Source organism: Vespa velutina, chromosome 24 (genome assembly GCF_912470025.1).
Source record: "Vespa velutina chromosome 24, iVesVel2.1, whole genome shotgun sequence".
NCBI classification, from domain to species: domain Eukaryota; kingdom Metazoa; phylum Arthropoda; class Insecta; order Hymenoptera; family Vespidae; genus Vespa; species Vespa velutina.
In genome coordinates, this window is record NC_062211.1 from 3,076,828 (window position 1) to 3,099,304 (window position 22,477).

The 22,477-nt window shown below is 33.9% G+C and overlaps 1 protein-coding gene and 1 long non-coding RNA gene across 11 annotated transcripts in view; both read left to right on the forward strand.

Annotated features, from left to right (window-relative positions):
* Window positions 1–22,477, forward strand: part of LOC124957150 — a 223,821-nt gene that overhangs the window by 56,673 nt on the left and 144,671 nt on the right. For 8 of the 10 annotated variants that reach the window (XM_047513901.1, XM_047513907.1, XM_047513905.1 and 5 more), the window contains one exon: window positions 10,782–10,884. In XM_047513901.1, coding sequence (XP_047369857.1) covers window positions 10,782–10,884 — 103 coding nt within the window. Of the gene's footprint in view, window positions 1–3,956; window positions 3,978–10,781; window positions 10,885–22,477 lie in introns of those variants that run through there. The other 2 variants (XM_047513910.1, XM_047513911.1) reach the window with 1 other exon arrangement.
* LOC124957156 overlaps window positions 18,562–22,477 on the forward strand; it is a 17,418-nt gene continuing 13,502 nt past the window's right edge. The window contains exon 1 of the long non-coding RNA XR_007103462.1: window positions 18,562–19,423. This is a non-coding gene — a long non-coding RNA (uncharacterized LOC124957156). The remainder of the gene's footprint in view (window positions 19,424–22,477) is intronic.

The following is a 22,477-nucleotide window of genomic DNA, read 5'->3' on the forward strand; positions in this document are numbered from 1 at the left end:
GCTTGTGAAGTTAGTCGACAACGCGGCAATAGCAACAGTAACGGTAACAGCAGATTGAAACTGGTCATGTGATCAAATCGACAGTATATAACGTCGTTGAAACGTGCCACGTTTCTTCAATTTTTCCTTCTTTTTCTTCTTCTTTTTTTCTACTTTTCTTTTTTCATTATATATATATATATATATATATATATATATATATATATATATATGTATCCATTCCGGTGCCTTCCATTCCTTCGTTTTCTTCGTCATCGTTGTACACTCGTATTCGCGTCCGTTCGTTATTATAAATTTCTTTGCTTTTTTATTCGAACTACTTATTCACTTATTATTTATACATACATACATATAGAAGCGGGAAGGTGGAGGGCGGAAGTGGGATGAAAAGAGAGGATAATATATATATAAATATATGGGAAAATACGATGTACCGTCGCTAATGAGAGACTCGTTTTTCTCTTTCTTTTTCTTTTCTTTTTTCTCATTTCCATTTTCTCTTTCTTTTCTCCGTCGTCGTGTGCCACGAACCGCATATACGAGGAACGTTAAAGGGAGTCCTTAAGACGTGAGACCAGGGGAATAAAGCAAAAAGGAAAAAAAGAAAGATGTTCTAATACTAAGTTCTCTAATAAACTCGTTGTCGTGTGTCTTGCGACGACCAATGGACAAATTAAGAAACTAAGAAAAAAATTGAGAAGAGAAAAGGAAATGAAAAATATTTATGAAGAAAAAGGATTCAGTGAAATCTCAAGTCTTTATTTTTTTTTCTTCTCTTTCTTTTTATTTTTATAAGTTTTTTTTCTTTATCCTTGTTGTTAATGGTGTTGATGGTGGTGGTACAAAGCCACGTAGTTTATACGTACGCTATTTGCCGCCGTGTTCTTTTTGTCTTCTTTATGGATAAATTGTCGACATTAAAATATTCAAATGATAATCAACTCATTATTCTCACGTAAGTTCTATATTTTCTCTCTCTCTCTCTCTATCTCTTTCTCTCTCTCGTTTACATACAACCATTATTATTTACTCGTAACTTTAAATGTTATTTCTACAATATATTTATATATACGAGAATGATTTTTTTTTTTAACGAAAGTCTCGACGAGTAATCTTTATTCAAAGTACTAGGATAAAATGTTTGAAAATAAATCACTGATAACACAGATAGTTAAATAGGAGTAATAGAGGTGTATATTTGTAATAGAGGTCAACGGTAAACAATATGTGTTATATACGTGTGTGTGTGTATCTGTGTACGTAATCAAAGTGTGTATACATACAAAGAGGGTGTGATAGAGAGGGGAAGAGGAAAGAAGATTTAGCAAGCTCGATAACAACACTGTTTCTTATCCGGTGTTCACTCATGGCGTCACTCTAATTCAGATGTAGCGGCTAAGACGTAAATATAAAGTTGCATCGAATACTATTCAATCTTTATCATTTATTTCTCTCTCTCTCTCTCTCTCTCTCTCTCTATGGCACTTTGAAATTGAAAATGATAACGTGATTAATATCCATTGGATTTACGATGTGGTTAAAATAAGTAAACGATTTCAAACGTTTATCGTATCGTAATATGTATACATCAAAATTTTATCGTCAGATTTCCTAATGCATTATTACTATTTGATAAATATAGAATATATATATATATATACAAACAAATAGTTGAGTTCTTATAAATTGTTAGTTTCTAGAAATGATAAATTTATGGGAAAATAATACTGGGACTTAATTATCGATAATTTCAGTATTTAATCCGTGTCCTTGAACGTTACTACATACTAGGAGAACGTGAAGGAAGAAAGAAAAAAAAAAGAGGAGAGAGAAAAAAACGAGAGGAAAGAAAAAAGGAGAAAAAAAAAAAGAAGAAGAGAGAGAAAAAACATTTAGTAGGATCGTCCGTGTACACGCATTCGAACATTTTTTCTCCCTTCTTCTTCTTTTTCTTTTTTCTTTTTATCCTTTTTTTTTCTCCATTGGTCTTTCATCCTGTTCTCTTTTACTCCCTTCTTTTCCATTTTTTTTTTTTCTTCTTTTTTCTTCTTCTTCTTCTTCTTTCTCGTCTCGCTCGTGCGCACGTAATGTGATTAACGAGCACGAGAATCGTCACGACAGGTGGGCGAACGAGCGAGCGAGCGAGCGAACACCGAGGGGATTAGAGAGGAGGAGGGGTATATGCAATGGGGGTAAAGTCGAGGGGAGTCACACGACGATGAGTACGCATAAGAGTGAAAGAGACACACATGCATACACAGACAGGGAGGGAGATAGAGAGAGGAGAGGGAGAACGATGTTCTATTATATGGAAAGAAAGAGAGAAAGACGAGAGTGAAAGAAAAAGAGTGATAGGTGATAGGTGTAGGAGGAGTGAGTGAGAAAGAAAGATAGAGAGAGAGAGAGAGAGAGAGGGAGAAAAGTATATAGAGGTAGAAGGATAGAGAAAGATGGAAAAAGAAATAGAAGGGGAAAATGAATTCTCGCTGGCAGTCGAATAACCCGGTACGATCGATCGGAATATCTGCCGCTTCGTTGGCGTGTACACGCCAACGTTAGCTCTAACACGACGGAGACACGATTTATATATAGAACTAGTATTTCCTATGTATTTATCTATGTATATATGTATATACGTTATTTACGCAAGCACACGCATATATATATATATATATATATAAATATGTATGTGTGAACACGCGGCCGCGCCATTGCACTCACGCGTTTACACTTTGACAAGAGGTTTTATAGTTTTGTAATATACAAAACGAGAGATTCATATTATAACACTTACACACACACACACACACACACACACACATATATATATATATATATATATATGATACACCCCTAAAAACCTTACCATCAGAGATATCTCGGCTTTTACTTATCTACGCCTTTTATCTATCTCTACGTTTCTTTACTTACTTGATATTATGATATCAAAAGTGTTATGGAGGGATGGTAAAGAGAGAGAGAGAGAGAGAGAGAAAATGTAGGGAAAGGACCATATACGAGGGATCGGATAGGAATTTCATTTGACGAGATGTAACATACGCGTTCCGCCATAACCGCTTCCACGCCCTTCGATCCTTTTTGCAATTTTTTTCTTCCCCGTTATTTGTTCCCTTTTTCTTTTTTCTTGGCGGGAAAATATTGACATTTAAAATTCGTTCTATCCTCCGCGAAAATTCTTTTTCTATTTTTCTCTTCCTTCTTTCCTTCCTTATTTTTTTTTTTTTTTTTTTCTTTTTTTCTCCTTCGATGAAAATTTTATTCGATTAACATTTTCCTTTCTACCTCTCTCTCTCTCTCTCTATTAGGATATGTATATTCAAGCAGAATGTGCTACGTTTGCCTCGTTATATCACAGTTCATTCTCGCCTAATTTGACAGGCATCGCAATGAGAGACTGAATAATAAAATAGCCGATGGTTATTTCGAGTCTTCTTCTGTATAAGAGATAGCAATCGTATCTCTCTCTTTCTCTCTTTTTCTATTACTCTCGTTCTCTCGTTTTGAACCACGAATGGGCAACGTTTCCACTCTCATATTTAATTTTAACACTGCACATACCTTTCCTCTTATTCCCCTTGTACCTTAGCCTTATAATCCTCTCTGGCAAAGCAACCCCCCTTCAATTACTAAACCTCCTCCTCCTCTCTCACTCTCTTTCTCTCTCTCTCTCTCTCTCTTGCTTCCTTCTTTCCATCTCTTAGATGTCTTCTTTACTAGCGACTAGGTTTACGCGCTCCGACGAACCACCGGAAATTATTCATAAGCTGAAAAATCGCGCGACGGAACGAATTTATGGTAATACCTAGCACGGCTTATGCACCGGCAAAGATTATAATGTACGTGCCAAATATAATCGAGCACGAGCTCGTTCACCACGATGGAATTAGAAGATAGAAGGATTCACGTACATACGTATGCGCGCGCGCGCGTGTGTGTGTGTGCGTGTGTGTATGTATGTATGTATATGTATATGTATATAAGTGAATCTTTGAATATTTTTTCGATCAAATGTTCGTCCCACGAATTTATTTAATATGCTAAACGAGACTTTTACCACGGCAAAGAGAATTATTCTTGTTAATATGACTATTCGTTAAAACTATATAAATGTTTTTTTTTATTTATTTATTTATTTTTTTTTTTTTTTTTTTTTTTTTTTTTTTTTATCTTCTTTTTTAATCCTCTCTCTTTCTATATATATATACATATATATATATATATGTATGTATGTATGTATGTATGTATGTATGTATGTATGTATGTATGTATGTATGTATGTATGTATGTATGTATGTGTTTTATAAATTTTATTTAATTTTTTTTTTTCTTTTTCAAATCGTCATAAAATTAATTAAGTTAATTCGTAACCGAGGATTTAATCGCTTCTTCTCCGATGACGAGCTTTAATTTTCATGTAATTATTTAAATTTCTTTTTCTCTTTTTCTCTCTTTTTTTCTTTTTTTAGCTACGAAATTAATACTTCATATATTTGAATATTAACTTCTCTTGGACCTCAAATTACAAATTTGACTCATCATTTTAATAGTAAAGTATACAATGATAAAGAGTTAGACTACCCGTTTGATTAAATTTCTAATGTAGTAATCATAAATTATATATGAAAATTCATTTCAATGAAATCATACGTAAAGACGTATAAATTCTCGTTAGATATATAAAGTACATTAAGTATTAACTATTATTTGATTTTTATTTATGGTTTATATTTATAATTTATACTTTGTGTATGTAACGTGTAGATATACTATTTGTAGTTAAATCATATTATAGTATAAATTGTACAATAAGTTTTAGATTACGATAGCATGTACTAGTATTGCTATATATAATACTGTTATAGTCTGAAACCTGTAGTATAATTTATACCAGTACCAATATACAATCTAAATCTTGTAATATAACTTATATTAGTATTACTGCAGTTATTTAAGTTATATCATAACGTTAACATTACATAATTTTTTTTAATAAGAAAACAAATTAGTTTGAATTAATTTCTTTAAGAAATTCCTTCACTAGATCTAAAATAATCTTATCAAAATTTTCACTTACAAGCAAGCAACTTCCTTTTCTTATCCTAAAAAAAAAAAAAAAAAAAAAAGAGAAAGAAAGTAAAAGAAAAACAACAAGCTTTCGCTCGATCGATAAATCAATGTGAAAAATAAGAAAACAAGGAAGAAGGAATGAGAGAGGAAAGGGGGAGAAGCTGAAAGGGGTCAAACTCGAAGAAGTAGAGGTGGACCAGTTCGTGGTAGTATATAGAAGTAGATAACGACGGTATATATATATATATAGGTATATATGTATGCACGTACGTGTGTATCCAAAGAACCGGTTGGACACACGATCGAAAGGATTGAGGATGGAAAGGAGGCTGTAAAAATCGGTAAACAAGCAAAGCCGGAGCAGCGATCCAGGGTTTAACCCTTTGAAGAGGCACCGGCTGGCCTTTATCGCAAACGTTCACCCTTACGTGCCTGTTTCCGTATATATTTTTCTCTTTTCTTCGAATTCTCCAACTACGAATACTACGACCTCTCGTATAACGCGATCTCTCTCTTTCTCTCTGTGTATATATGTATGTGTGAGTATATGCGTAAAGAACCATTCTCAATGGCGTAGTTATCATACATTTACATTAAATTTATTTTTCTTTCGTTAGAAACATTAGATCGAAAAAAAAGAAAAGAAATATCGATTAATTAGTACGGTAATTATTAACGATGAAAGACATTTTTGTCGATTGATGGTTCAATAATTATGCTATTAATTCGTATACTCGAATTTATATTATTGTGAATTCAACATTAATCCTTCGACACGAATTAACAAATATGAATTATTAAAATTTTTAACAAAGTCGAGTTATAAAGTCGCATAAATATTAAAAAGGACGTGTGTTGAGTGTAACTTTAATATTACGTTACGTTTTCTAATAAAAAGATTTAGATATAAGATGAAACAAAATTATTATCGATTTTGAAGTATAGCAGTTAGGGTAATACGTCGATTAACGATATATACACGATCGTCAAAGTTAAGTTTAATTCTCTCTCTCTCTCTCTCTCGTCGTGTCTACGTGACGGATGGGTGATCGATTAAAATATCACTTTTCAAAGGAAGAGAGAAAGAAAATATAGTTTTTATAAAAAGAAGAAAAAGAAGATAATTGAGAAAAATAATAATAATATTATCATCGATGGAGAATTATTGGAACGGAAGAGTTTTTGATATTCATTTCCAAGAAGAAGAAGCGTAATTAGTTACGCCATTGGTGGTTGGACTTCACATTACGTAGATACGCACTTTTTACCAGAAGAAAATAACATTACGCACTAGTGGGTTGTACACATATGTATTGTGTATAAATTTGTTTGTCTATCGTCGCTTTCTATATCAAACATTAAACTTAAAACAAATTAAAGTTGTGTTTAAAGTGATTGTACACTTTATCGTCAGCTTCAACTTATAAAGAGTTTTTTAAAAACTAAAAACACTTATATATATATATATTTGTGTATGAATTGCATGACGTTGTCATAAACGTTCAAATACAAGAAGCGCAAAAAAAAAAAAAAAGAAGAATTATTATAATATTTACGGGCCTTTAACGGAATGGAATTCGTTTATTGCCGTGCGATTCATCGAAGTTAAGTGACTCTCGTTCGTATCTACATATATAATATAATGGATGTATGTGACCAGTAGTAGTTTAAGTATCATCTTTCGAAGAAGAATGTGTGTGTGTGTGTGTGTTAAAAAGAAGAAGAGAGAATGAATGATGGAGAGAAGAGGGAGGCGAGAATAGGTTATAATAATTGGAATAATATTGTCACTAAATTATCGGACCGAAGAAGGAAGAGTTCGTGTTTCATTTCCAAGAAGAAAGAGAGAAAAAAGGAGTGATAGGAGCGGGAAAGAGAAGGAGGAGGGAGGAACGAGTGTGTGTTACGCCATTGAGAGGGACTTTTAACGGGTTACATAGATACGCACTTTATCAGAGTTGTGTTGTGTATAATACATGTGTGTGTGTGTGTGATCATCGTGTTGTTCATGTGAGCATCACGGCGCTTCGTTGTGGCTCTTTCTCTCTTTCTCTCTCTCCTCTCTCTCTCTCTCTTCTTCTCTGGCTATGGTATAATATACACGTATTTTGCGTATATATGGATTGTGCGATAGTGTGTAAGAGAAGAAGAGTGAGTGATGGTGGAAGGGAGGGAACTTGGTGTACACAACCGCGTGTGGGTTTCCATGTAACCATTAATTAGATTAGCATATGCCGGAAAAAGGAGCTCTCCACATGGTACATACATATGTATATATATAAGAAGACACACATATACATGTGTGTTTATATATATATATATATAACTTGCCTATATCCGTCGCAACGGCACAAAAACGCGTTTTACCATTTATTCGTTTAGAGTAAAACAAATGGAACGTTAATGACATTATATGAGATCATCTGTGAGAGATTTGTCGCGTAAAATTCGCATCGAATGTTTTTTGTGTACTGTGTTACGTGCCAATATATATATATATATGGTATTGTGTTTATGCGCGTGTATGTGTATGTATATATAACCTATATATAATCTAACTTTGGATTTTAACTCAAAGTAGATGAAAAATGTTCATCAAAGTCACAACGGGAAGAGTTTTCCCGGTATACTCGGTTATGATAGTGTTCCTCGTTATCATCTCTTCTCATAAGTTCATAATGATCTTTCAAGGAATGTGTGTGTTGTGTATGTCGCGTATCGTCGTTATGTGTGTGCGCGCGCGCGTGTATGTAACTTTAAAAAACAACCCAAAGTGTGTAATAATTACGCACAAAAGATTTCTCATTTCGCGTTCTGTTATAATATACTTCTGAGTTTCCTCTTTGTCGAAACTCCGCTTACACGCGTATATAAAAAGACAAGACAAGAAAAGAAGAGAAAAGAAAAGAAAAGAAAAGAAAGACCGATCCACATGTATGTATATACAAAGGAGAAATATATACATGCACTTGTCGTTCCACAAAATCACGAGGGAGATTATCTTTCGGTGGTAAAAGTAGAGGAGCCGGGCAGAGCGAAGGGAGGAGGGCAGAGGAGAAGAGTAGAGACCCCGTTGATTTAAAGTTACAGTATTGCGAGGGTGCGCACAGTATGGCCGAAGGGGCTACGAACTATTTATTTCATGGACTTCCCCGGTGTGTACGCGTTGATGTGAACGCGACGACTCCTTCGCACGCGCGTATATGATATGGCGACGACGACGACGACGACGACGACGACGACGACGACGACGACGACGACGATGAGATAGAGAAGAGGGAGGATGGGTCGACGTCTCGACGTCGTGTTTGGTGCTCGGCTGCTTTATAACATATACACATATACATCTAATACATATGTGTACATAGAAAGAGAGAGAGAGAGACTTTGCTATGCCAGGGTGTTGTATGTATGTGTTCATAAGAGAGAGAGAGAGAGAGAAAGAATACATAAGACGCGTATGTAATGTGCGTGCCCATGTAGTATATGTTGGAATGCGACGGCCTAGGTGAAATGCCTGGCCATGTGCCAGAGACTTTAACCTCAATTTGCAATAAAATACATGGGACGACGACTAACGTGAATTCTCTTCGATTCTTTCTCTCTCTTTCTCTCTCTCTATCTCTCTCTTTCGCTTTTTTTTTTGTATCTATCCTACGACTATTATTTTAGTTTAGTTACTTGCGTACTAATGCGATTTTATTTTTCATATAATTTTTATTTAATCTTCATAATTTTCTTTTTTTCCCCTTCGTTTCTTTTTTCAATCCCTCAATGTAAATATACATTCAATTCATTCGTTTCTCGAATTTCTACGATTTAATCGTATCGTTAGTTATCTTCAATTATTTCCTCGTACTCGCATATTCGAGATCTTGTTATATAAGCTTATAAAGACAGAGAAAGAGAGAGAGAGAAAAGGGGGGGGGGGGAAGATATTTTGTTATTTACACAAATATGTATATTTATCTACTTATGTATATTATGACATCTTTCTTGAATTAGCATTATCGGGACACAGTCAAGGATTACGCTCTTTAAATATACTGTTTCTTTAGTATAATTATTTACGTTCCCGAGAGAATTTGAGATCGTAAGTTGAATATATTACGAAATCGAAATAAGTATGTGTGTGTGTACTTATAGATATATTTATATATACATGAGGAGATGACGGAAGTCATCGATAAGATAATACTTTTTCGAAGATAAGATATAAAAGTACTAGAAATGTTCTTTAATCATTAAATTTATTAAAATTAGCCGTAGTTTGCGACACGTGTTTTTGCTTCGAGCTGATCGTCCAAAATATTTTCTTATATTATTCTTGTACCGATAAACTTTCGTAACTTTTTCGTCAATTTTTACGTGTGTATAAAAACAAAATTATATATTGCGAAAGTTATTATATAAAGTAGTATATATTGTCTTAGATTTGTATTAGTATAGGCGAACATTATTAAATATTATTTATAAATGTAAATAAATTAAATACAGTTATACTATACTACTAATATAATCATATATATATAAATTAACAATATAGTTAATTTGATGAATGAATATACGATAAAATGAATGACACAGTATTCATTTGATCCCATCGTAAAACCACATAAAATTTTAATAACAATCACTAATAAATATAATATATAACATTGTATCTATATAATGCGTGCTATCCGAAAAGATACATAAATTTAGGTTAATTTAATCGATCCGATAATCGTGATAAACTTTTTATTGTCGTCTTATCAGATTGATCTAAAAAAGAGAGAGGGAGAGATAGAAAGAAAAACACAAAGATAACGAAAGAAGATATTGTGAAATAATGTATCGGCCGTTCGTTTGATTTACTTGCCAACTCATATTTTACGAAATTCGTATTCGTACATTTCTCATTCATTACTTCTCTTCGTACCAGGTTTCGTACGTAGGTATCTACGTACCTGGTGACCTCTTTACATAGTATTACATTACACGACATTACCCTGTGCAATGCGCGCGACGACATGGACGGAGCTTTTTTTTTTATATATACGTACGCAAGCGCGCTCGCGTACACAAAGCAAACCGTTTCGCTCGCTTTTATCTCGTCGCGTTTATCTCTCGGCGTGCGCGTCTACAACGCGGCACGTTTATCTACGGTAATAAATGAGACAGTTAAACAAAGAGATTCCTCCTCCCTCCTCCATCCCCACCTAACACTATTCCTACGGCGCTTCTTCTCCTCCTTCCTCTCAAAGTCACCACCCTCATACTCTCTACTCATCCTCCTACAAAGAAACTTACCAAACTCGCAAGTTCTCCGGACGCGATGGTTTACGTATTAAAACAAAGGAACACAATCGTCGAACACACCCTGAAACATTTTACGATTACTTATGGATCTGTCATATATATATATATATATATATATATATATACAACATAAAGATTGGATAGTGTTTGCTAATGTAAAACAATCTTGTTAAAAATTCTAGATATGTATAGTAATTTATTCGTCACACGCATACTTTTTATTTTCTTCGTTCGATCGTCCTTGTAGTTTAAAGGGGGGAAGGAAACGGAAAAAAATTTCATTGTCTTATTAATCGACTAGTAATAATCCGTGTATTTATTATAAATAATTACGATATTTGTTTCGATTAAAAAAAAATAATAATATTTCGAAAATTTTTCTTCTTTTGTAGCCCAGACCAGGAAGGAGATCACGAGGACGTCCTGGTAACAATACGTCACAATTGCAACCAACGCCCAGAGTGCAAAGTCCGATTACCCAGCATCTAGATAAAGGTATATATGTATATATATATATATCACTAACATCACATTCAAACGTTTCATTCATTATTCAAGATTATGAGAAACTAAATAATGAATTAACAAGTTTCTTCATACTTTAAAATTTCAGTCGTCCATTTGCGTTATCGCTTTATATCGGATGATATAAAGTTGTTAAAGTATCTGAATATATTTTTATTTATTTATTCATTTATCTTTTTTTCTTTTTTGACGCATGCGTCAGCATCGTCGGGAAAAGAAAAAATAGCATGGAGTAAATAAAAATATTTATCCTCTATAAGCGTAAATTAAAAAATATCTTCTTCGCGTTCATTTTTATCAAGCGGTAATAATAATTGAACACGTGTCAAAAGGGAATAGAATGAGCGTGTGGTGGACGAGGTTGAGATGAGGTTTTGAGCGATAGTTGAGATAAACGAGGTTAGATCGATTTCGAAATGGAAAATCTCCCGACAACGCGTTGTTTTTTGTCTTTGTCGGTAAAAAAAGTGAACGTGAGAGAAAGAGAAGAGAGAGAGAGAGAGAGAGAGAGAGAGAGAGAGAGAGAGAGAGAAAGAGAGTATCGTACTTACGTTCCCGACCCACAATGTCCAGGTCTCTCTCTCTTCGGCCGTGGTCGATGAAGCGAGGTCAAACGGGGTCGTCGGAGTTGGGTTGCGCGAATCGACCCAGCCAAAGGTCAGACGAAGACATACCATTGGACTAAGCTGTTCTCTCTCTCTCTCTCTCTCCCCTTCAGGTTTCTCTCGTGAGAGACGGTTACGCTCGGTTCCATTAAACTTGCTTCTGGAATTTAACGGAAGAATCTATATTGAGGGTTAGATTGTGTTGGTATATTGGTGAGTAAGGACGGTAAAGAGAAAAGAGGGACTAAGATAAAAAGGTGGTAGAAAGGTATACATTTGTGTGTATATGTATGTGCGTATTTGTGTTTGTGTGGTATCCTGAAATGATTTCGAGAGCGAAAGCGGCCGATGCTTCCGAAGGAGGGAAGAAGGGCGGGAGGGAGGGAATGATAGCTAGATTCGAAAGATAAGAAATTGAGGAACCAAAGTGTGAGGAAGAAGAGGACTTAGCTAACGTAATAGTAGTAGTAGTAGTAGTAGTAGTAGTAGTAGTAGTAGTAGTAGTAGTAATAGTAGTAATAATAGTAATAGTGGTAGTAATGGTGATGGGATTGTAGTGATATGGTGGGGTTGGTAGGAGGAGGTTGTATAGGGAGGCAGAGGTCAGAAGGAGGGAAATGATTCGAGGAACTCCATCGAGAACCGGTCCACAAACAAAAGATTCGTACAGAGGGTTGGCGAGGTTGGGATATCCTCCCTCTCCTCCTGCCTCCTCTCCTTGGTTTTAAGGGTTAGATGAAAAAGAAAACGAGATCGAGAAAGAAACTGAACTAACTGGGTGGGTGGATGTTTGTTGAGAGGGTGGGAAGAAAGGAAGGAGGCTGATTCAGGTAGACCCAGAGAGTCTTAAGAAAAAGAAGAGAGAGAGAATGGAGATAGGAGATGGGGTGGGATTGCAGGTGGGGGTGGATCTTCCTCGACACGTAACGTGGATACTCTTCTTTTTCTTCTTCTTCTTCTTCTTCTTCTTTTGGGGTCCTTTGTTCACGACTGGAGCTACTGCTTCTTTTCTCTAATCGTGCGCCCACCATTCTCACCTTTTACTTCTGTTTTGTTCCTTTTTTCTTGTTTCTTTTTTGTTCTTTCTTTCTTTCTTTTTATTTTTTTATTTTTTTTTTTTTTTTTTTTTTTTTAAATATTTTTCTTTATTGTTTTTCTTTCTTCTTTCTTCGAACTCTTCTCGAAAAGAAGAAACCTGAAGAAGAAGAAGAAGAAGAAAAAGAAGAAGAGTAATAAAGTAACGAAATCCTCTTCGAAGGGAAAGCCCTTTGAAGTGATCCCAATCTTCTTCTTCTTCTTCTTCTTCTTCTTCTTCTTCTTCGTCGGCATAATTCCTCAGCTTGTCTCTTTACAGCCTTCTGTACTCATACATACATACACATATATACATATATACACATACACACACAATCGTTTGTCAGTGTGCCCTCGCGTGCACACTCATATAACATACTCGTTCACATCTCTCTTTCTCTCTATCCGACGGAGTTTTCCTTCTTTTTCTTTTCCTTCTTCCTTTTTATTTCCTTTTTCTTTTTCTTTCCCTTTCTTTTTTTCTTTTTTACTTTCTCGCTCTCAGACTCGCAAAAATAAACGCCACGGTATAAAGCTCGTGTCGGGTGACACATTGCTGAAAATACATTCTCTCTCTCTTTCTCTCTCTCTCTCCCTTTCTCTGTCTAATTTTATTTTATTTCATTTCTTTTTTTATTTCCCACCTTTATTCCCTTTGCAAAATTACTTCAATCGCAAAGTCGTTGATACTCGGTGATAATTACCGTGGGAAGTTGAAAAGGAAACTTTTCTTCTATATGTGGATATCTATTTGTACACGCGCGCGCACATATATATATATATATACATACACAACGTAAGAAGCACGGCAGAAGAGGAGAGGAGAGGATGGTGAACGTTCCAAGCTAGCTTGGACCAATTACACGAGAGATGCCGGAAGCTTCGTCTCTAACAGGAAATTACTCCTCTACCTCCTCCTCCTTCTCTTTCGTTCATCTTTTACCTCGTAACTCCGTAGATGCGTGTATCAACCCTCCTCTATCACCACCTAAACCTTCCAACTTTTCTCCCTCTCCCACTCTCTTCTTTTATAAATTAAAGATTCAACCAGCTTATACGTTATATGTCGAAATACTTGAACGAAATAGATCGAGCAAATCCGATAATACTCCTTTATCGTACATAAAAGATCTCTACGATGATCTTTATGATGTAGTATTTATTAACAATTAACTTTTGGTTAATGCAAACTCACGTGAGCAATATTACACACACACATACATATTCTCCTTTCAATTACTCATGCTCTCTTTCTCTCTCTCCCTCGTTATTCTCTCATCGTATCCATACATAAGGTGTATATATATATGTAAATATGTATATATATGTAACATAGATATTATCGGTCTACAATGAGATCTACCTACGTATATACATATACACGTAGATATATACATATATACGTAAAGAGAGAACGTGATCGTGTATCGTCTAGCCAGCTAATTATCGATCATACTAAAGATCGATCAGTTAATTCTTTCAGGTCGGTGCACCCGAACGCGGTATTACTACTACTACTACTACTACTATCACTATCACTAGCGCTAGCTACCGCTAGTATTACCATCACTATTACCTACCAATACGAATACACTGGCAGACCGAGAGAAGACCGACCCAATAGCTTTAGCATACCACTCTTACGGTGCTTTAATCACGATCCAGAACCAGTTAGAGTTGCCGTACTAATTATTCGTAGACGTGCGCGCGTTACCCGTTGCACCTGATTCCAATGACCCGTTCCATGGTATGTATGTCTGCTGTCTCTATGTATGTATATATGTATGTATAGTAAACCCGTCTATCTCTTTTTCTCTTTATCCATCTAGCTATCTATCTCTTTCTTATAAACGTCGACACGCGTCAACCTCTTCAAATCTATCCAACCGTCTATACTTCTTTGTGTTCATTTCATCGTTAGACTCTCTTTAGATCTACTCTTTCTTTCTCTCTCTTCTACGATTTTATCAGAGCATCGAAGAGACTGTTGAAGAAAGAAAGAAAGAAAGAAAGAAAGAAAGGAAGAAACATAGGGAAAGAGTTGAGGGTAAAAGGGTGGGGGAGGGAACTCGTAGCTACTGGTTATATGGCTTGGCAGTCGGCCAATCCTGATCCAAAGTCGCTGTCGAGACACGTTTTTCTTCTTTTTACCTCTCCGGTTTCCCTCCGCCCTCTTCTTCTTCTTCTATCTTTCTCTCTTTCTCTTTCAATCCGTCTTCGTTCTTTTGGACTTTTCAAAGTCAGACCATGCTACTCTAACGCCATTCCTCTCCCCCCCCCTCTCTCTCTTTCTCTACACACACACACACACACAGATATACTTTCTCTACCTTTACCTATGCCTATACATGTACGTATAAATATATGTGTCTACTTCTTCTTTTTCTTCTTCTTCTTCTTCTTCTTCTTCCTCTTCTTTTTTTTATCTTTGAAATAAACGGAGAAAAGTCCAAGGTGCATTGAGGTCTTTGAGAAGTGCATCGTGAGAACTTCAGGGTGCCGATGGCCACGCTCCTCTAATAAGATACGATTTATCTGGGTGACTTAACCCAACGGGATTTCTTCTTTGGGTTACTTTTAAAGGATCATTTGTCTGACTGTATTGTTGTCGTTGTTAGTGTTAGTGTCATTGTCGATTGTGCTATCGTTCCGTTAATCCGTTGATTGCCACGTGTGTTACATATATATATATATATTTTTTTTTTTTTCTTTTATTCTATCTCTTTCTCTCTGGAAACCTAAATGATATATATTTTCTTTTTTTGCATTTCATATTTTATTTTTTTTTGCCAATCAAATTTTTCTGTAAAAAAAAAAAAAAAAAGAAGAAAAGAAAATATTTCTTCCCCCATCTCCTCGCTTTCGTCCTTGCCCCATCTTCTCTTCCCGTTAAAATTTTAATAATAATAAAAAAAAAATATAATCAAATCAAAATCGTGTCATTAAGAAATTCAATTATTTCATAATACTGATATACAAGTACATAAATATATTTATTTAATGACGACTTAAAAATTGCCATGGTTATTCATAATTCGTATAAATACTTAATTATACAAAAACGAATTCATACGAACATTTTTATTTCTTTTTTGTTTACTTTTTTTCTTCTTTTTATTTTTTATTTTTTTTTTCGAACCGCTCTTCCATACGGTGAGTTCGATTTTTTATATTTTATCAACTTGCGACAATTTTCAGATATCGTGAGTTTACAAAATACCACAACGAATCGAAACCAAATACCATTTTCTTTTTTTTATTTTTTTTTATTTTTATCTATTTATTTTCTTTTCTTTTTTAATGTTATTGTATTTGTATTACGTATTGCCAGAGGCCAACAATGTAAAATAATATATTATAAACTTATTCGTTGCTACAAATCAAATGAAAAAGGAAAAAACAAAGAAATTATTTTTTAATCCGATTTTTTTTTCTCATAATTACAAATTATAAACAACAAGGAAAACAAAAAAGTAAATTCCGGCTTCCTGTTAAAAAGAAAATGTAAAAATCAATTTCATTCTCTATTAAATTTAATACAGTAAAATACTATAGTATAGTAAAACAATAATATTATTCCATTGACTATTAAATCAGGTTAAAATCAGTCCTTCTCATAAAGCTAATTCGTGTCTACACACACGCGCACATATGTATGTATTGCACATAAATAGAACACATTTACACGTGCAATGGATTAAAACGTTGTTGTGGGCGGTATCCGTAATATATGCGTTTAGCATTACATGGAAGAGTTATGCGAGTGCAATCCTACGCGATTACGCAGGCGTTAAACACCGCGTTATATTCTGGATACGTGCAATCGTTGCATTATACTACATTATATTTATTAAAGGAGACTATAGAGTGAAGTCGATATTAGACTTCGGCCAGATTTAACCACGAATTTCTAATTTCATCCCTGCATGAACATATTTATTTCTGTTATTGCTGTTTATTTCCTCCTTTTCTTTTTTTAATCTATATATATATATATAAACTTCTTAACCTTGTATAAATAATAAAAATATTATTGTTAAATATTACCACAAAAGAAAAAAAAATATATATATAAGGCAAATAATATTTTGTGATATATTTTTACAAGGAAAAAAAATCGATTATAAAAAACAATCCATATATAAATTTTTATCCGACCACTTTTAAAGATAATAAAAATTCTTAACGACGAAAATTCTACTAACGTCATAAAACGAAAATCCATCCGCGCTTTCTCTCTCTCTCTCTCTCTCTCTCTCTCTCCTTCTATCATGCAATAATACGAGATACAGTATAAATGGATCGGCATAAAAAAAAAGCTATATCGCAATAGGAAAAATAAGGGAAAAAAATAAATAAAAAAAAGAATAAAAAAAAAAAAAAAAAAGAAAGAAAGAGAACACTTGCATTTCGATGGTTGCCAGAGTACAGTAGCAGCAGCACACCGGTCCCCTAGTAGTAGTGTTGCCGGTTGGACCACCGTTAATAAAACGTAAATAGCCCTTCCTGTAGGTACGTGTACCACACGCCCACCCAAATACACACACGTATACCCTTACAACGTCGGTTTCATAGTCGTATTGCTATTGTTCACGGAGGGTAGTAAAACGAAACTCGTCGCTCGTAAAAGCCGTGCCAGCTTCAACGGGCGGTTTCGAACGTGGCAACGATCGCCAGTTTATTTCATTTGGCATTAGAGAAACTCCACTCGTCATCTAATAGTTTCTATGTGAAACAGATCGATATTGGTTATACGTACATATACCAAATAAATAAATAAATATATATATATATATATAAATAACTTTTGCTTTTGCAGTAATTCTCTCTTCTAAATTTAAGTTTTATTAAGAATTAAATTACTATTACTATTTCTATCTATATTTCCATAATCTACACTTCAACATTATATTTCTAACAAAATGGATATTAAACTTGATTTATATTCAATCAATATGGTATGTATATATACATATATATGTGCGTATATATATATATATATATATATTATGTACAGAGTTCAATGGTTATTCATCGAATTGTACAGTTAGATAAATCGCTGTTCACCCCGTCAATGGGATTAATTAGGCATCTATTCGTTCAATCCTTTCTCTCTCTCTCTCTCTCTCTCTCTCTCTCTCTATCTATCTATCTATCTATCTATCTATCTATATATCTATCTATCGTAGAATGATGCTGCTTTGTGGCTAACGATCGTTGGTGGGAAATTAAAGTGAATCAGTCGGTGATAGAGCTGGCGTAGAATGAGTATGGTTTTGTGGGGTGGTTCGTCGTCGTCGGGGGAGGGCGGGGGATTGGACGAGTAGGTAGGTAGGCAGGCAGGCAAGTGCTGAGAGAGAGGGAAAAGGGCGCGTGTGGATGGGTGGTCGGTCCGGTTAGGTATGGGTAGATAATTTAGGATCTTCGCGGAGATTCGCTTTGCGACGGCGAATGGACATTTGAGCGGTTATTAATGCATCGACATGCGCGAACCTGCGCGAGCCGTAATTTCAAGTTTTAATTAACTCCAGTTTTAGTTAAACTTTTAATTAAACCTCCGAGCACGATGGTAGGAGGGAGGGGGGAGGGCGAGAGTACACGGGGCCGATGATAGAGAGCACAGTAGAATAGAGTAGAGTGGAGTAGAGTATAGACAAGGCTGAGGGATGTCGAGGGGTGCTAAAGGATGGATGAACGAGGAGAGGAGAGGTGGTATGATATTTTCCGAAAATGTCGCGGCTCTCTACATACTGAATATGAAAGAGACGTGTGGGGAGTGGGAGTGAGAGGAGGGCCGGGGGAAAGGGAGAATAAAACAAATAAAAACAAAAGGATACTCGTGCACCAGAAAAAAAGGGTAAAAATAAAAATAAAAAAGAACGAACGGGGGAAAAAAATAAATATGAAAAAAAGAGTAAAAGACAGAGGGGCAGGGGAGGAAAAAAAATAAAATGAAATAAATGTCCTCTACCGTGTGTCGGATGAAAAAGAAAAAAACAAACGGAGAAAGAGAGAGAGAGAGAGAGAGAGAGAGGGAGAGAGAGAGAAATAAAACTCGTGTCGAGTAATATTAGGAGAAAAGAGAGAGGGTAAAATATTGGTGATAACGTTGCCAACGCTATTGATTCGTTCTCTTTCCTCTGAGGGAGAAAACACGTGGCTCCCGGTGTTTGCGCGTTTAATTCGAAACTTTATCGAATCATCGACGGAGTTCTACTCTCTCTTTCTCATCATATATATATGTATATATATATTTTTTTTATCTGTTTTTTTCTTTTTTCTTTTTTTTTTTTTTTTTTTTTTCTTTCGCTTTTGCATAGCGAAGGCAACGATATTAATAATATACGATCGATATCGTGCCGATACGCCTTCGTTTTTACTCTGCATGTGTGTGTGTGTGTGTGTGTGTGTGAGAGAGAGCGAGAGAGGCTGCGAGCGTGCATTTTTTTTTTTTTTTTTTTTTTTTTTATATTAACACACTATATCGTAAATAATTGATAGAAATTATTTCAGGTTTCTCGATAAGAAAAAAAGATTTGTCATATAATAGGAAATATTTATCGAACAACGGTCGAAACGGTAAACAATAAGTGCAGTCTAATAAATTCTATATTAGTTTAGCGTTGATCGTTATGTTATAAATGTGTTTGCGCGTGTTCTAATGCATGTGCTATCTTCGTTTTTTAATCGAACGTGATACATTCTTTTTCGGAATGATTGTTACAATCGATATAAATGGTCCAGCGTGGAAAGACTTTTATCGCGATTTCTACTGTTATAATAATAATAATAATAGTAATAATAATAATAATAATAATAATAATAATAATGTTAGGTATTTCGCAAACTTTATGATAATAATAATATTGGTATTTCTCAAATTCTACAATAATTATCTTCGATGATGATAATGATAATAATAATAATAATAATAATAATAATAATAATAATAATATTTGGGCAAGATCTTCAATGGATTAATTTAATTAAGCACTCGGGAAAAATTTGTCGAAGTACTCGAATATTTCATTTGATTTATAATCGTCGTTTGTCGTTTGAAATATCGAAAAATCATGGTTTGGACAAGCCAAACTCATATCTATCAATTCAGATCCGAACCATCAAATGTTTGAATAATCTGTATAATTTATTTTCGAGCGTATAAAAAAAAAAAAATGATCTATCTCGATTTTTACGACTTATCGAGATACGCCATTTTTATTTTGATATAGCGCCATATTTGTATAAACAAATTTGATTAACTCTATGAACTTTTGCTGCATTATTACTTCACTTGTCGTTATCATTATTATTATTGTTCTTGTTATTCTTCTTCTTCATCTTCCTGCTGCTGCTGTTGCTGCTGACTTCGTGATAATGATGAAATAACTATCTTCGAAATTTAGGTACATGTATATATATATATATAAAGAGAGAAAGACAGAGATCCTCTTTCTTTAAAAAATATCTAATTTGCAAGCACTTAATAACAAGAGCATGGTTAGAGTTTCTAGCTAATATCGTACGAGTTAGTTATGATTTCGAAGTTTTGAACTTTTGTATTTCCTTTCGGTTCCGTGAATCGCATAAAATATTGTATACACATGTGCATTCACGTTTATATTAACAAATACATAAATAGATAGATAGATAGAAAGATATTACTTATATGCATCATCCTCTCTGAACCACCCCACTCTTCTCCATCCCTCGAAAACTCTCTCCTGATTTTGAGAGTTTTAGAAATTTCAACGTAATGGCCGCCAAACCGACATGAATTTGTTTGTACATAGGTAAAAGGTAACAGTCATCGAGTAGTTCAGTTTAGAATAGAAGGGTTAAAACATGAATGTCTGTGTATCTGTCTCTGAGTGAGATAGATAGATAGATAGATAGATAGAGATAGATAGAGAGATAGAGTCAGACGGAGAAACTATATTCGTTCCGGTTTAGAACCGAGTCGGTCGTTTCGGCCACTAGTTGCGGAACTCGGATAATTATTGTTGCGAACTAACTCTCAGCTTACTCTACCACTTGATTCCGAGCTTCTGCTTCTCCTGAATTTTATCTACGTTGATATATATATATACACACATATATATATATACACGTATGTATACAGAGAGAGGGAGAGAGAGATGTAGAAATGTTCCTCTTCGAACGTGTATTAGTTTATTTGTACAGGGTGAGAGTTTCATCTAAATGGGAGCACTTATGAGTAACGATGTAATGATTAAAAAACGAAGAAATTAATACTAATTAAATAATAAAAGGAATAATTAAATTATATTATAAATAATCAAGTATCTCGATAATTGTTTATTTCTATTAATAATCGGTTCAATTCTAAATGCTTCTTTATGCTTATATAAAAAAGGACAAAAATAATATCGCAGGTAACGATTAAAACAAAAGAGAAAAAAAAAACGAAGAAAGAAGGAAAAAGAATGAGATTTTTATTTATTTATTTCTTTTTATTGTACATTCAATGATTTTGATTATTTAAAATGATTAAGGAGTGTTTCGTTTTTTCTTTCTGGTTTTTGTTTTTTTTTTTTTTTTTTTTTTCTTTTTCTTTTTTTCCTTTTCTTTTTTAGTTTGTAACGAGCAAAAACTATTACCATTTATAATCCATTCTGTATATAAGTGTGTGCGTGTGTGTGTGTGTGTATTTGTGTGTGTGTATTAGATTTCTGTGAGTCTACAGAGAGCTTTCGAAACGTAAAATAATCTAGAAACGTTCTTTTCTCGTATATCCGTATAATCCATAATCCATTTCGGTAGCGTAGACAACCGTATTTCTCTCTCTCTCTCTCTCTCTCTCTCTCTTTTATCATTTTTCTCTTTTCCAACGCAGCGATATTAATGCGGAAAGGCATCCGGAAAAGCTTTTGGTGTATACGGGAACGAGCTTTCGAAAGAGGCCGAGAATGTGTTCGTTGCAATGTTAGGTTGAAAAACTAAAATAAAGAAAAAAACAAAAAAAAAAAAAAGGAAGAAAGAAAATACGAATTGGGAGGTGGGAGATGGGAGGGGAAGTAAAAAACGGGGTAGATAAAGAGAGAAAATAACGAGAAAAGAGTAAAACTAGAAATTTATGAAAATTTTTCTAACATTTTTCCAAACTCTTTACCTTCTTCTTCTATTATTATTATTGGTATTTGTTGTTGTTGTTGTTGTTGTTGTTGTTGTTGTTATAATAATAATAATAATAATAACAATAATAATAATAATTATTATTATTATTTTATTCATCGAAAAAGTGAGTAAAAAATGATTCCAAGTTTTTCTCTTTTATTTCTTATTATTTTTTTTACATATATGAATACATGCACGTGTGTGCGCCCGCATATATATATTTATATAAATATTTCTTTCATTTACTTCGAATAACAAAATATTAATTTCTCAGACTGTGAGATAATTATATCTTTTCATAAATAATATTCTCATAAATGAAGAAATGAAAAATAAAGGAAATATAATATTACGTTATTTTAATAAGGTGTAGGTGGTATCTCACAAAAGACATTTAATTTTACTTACGTGCTCACGTATGAGTGTCGCCTTTCGTTAGAAATTATGATAGAAAAAGCAAATTTTTCATGAACTAAACCCACACACACACACGCACATACATATATATATATATTATAAACTGATAACATATACTTTCTTTGATAATAATAATAATACAGATACATTGTTTTATTATATATAATAAATAGCAATAAAGTGCAATAAATGTATTATATATAATAAAAAAATATTTATATATATTATTATTATTATCATCAATGAAAGTGTATATTATCAGTTTATATAATATATCAGTGTGCATATATATCTGTTCGTATTATATATATAAAAAAATATTGTATACA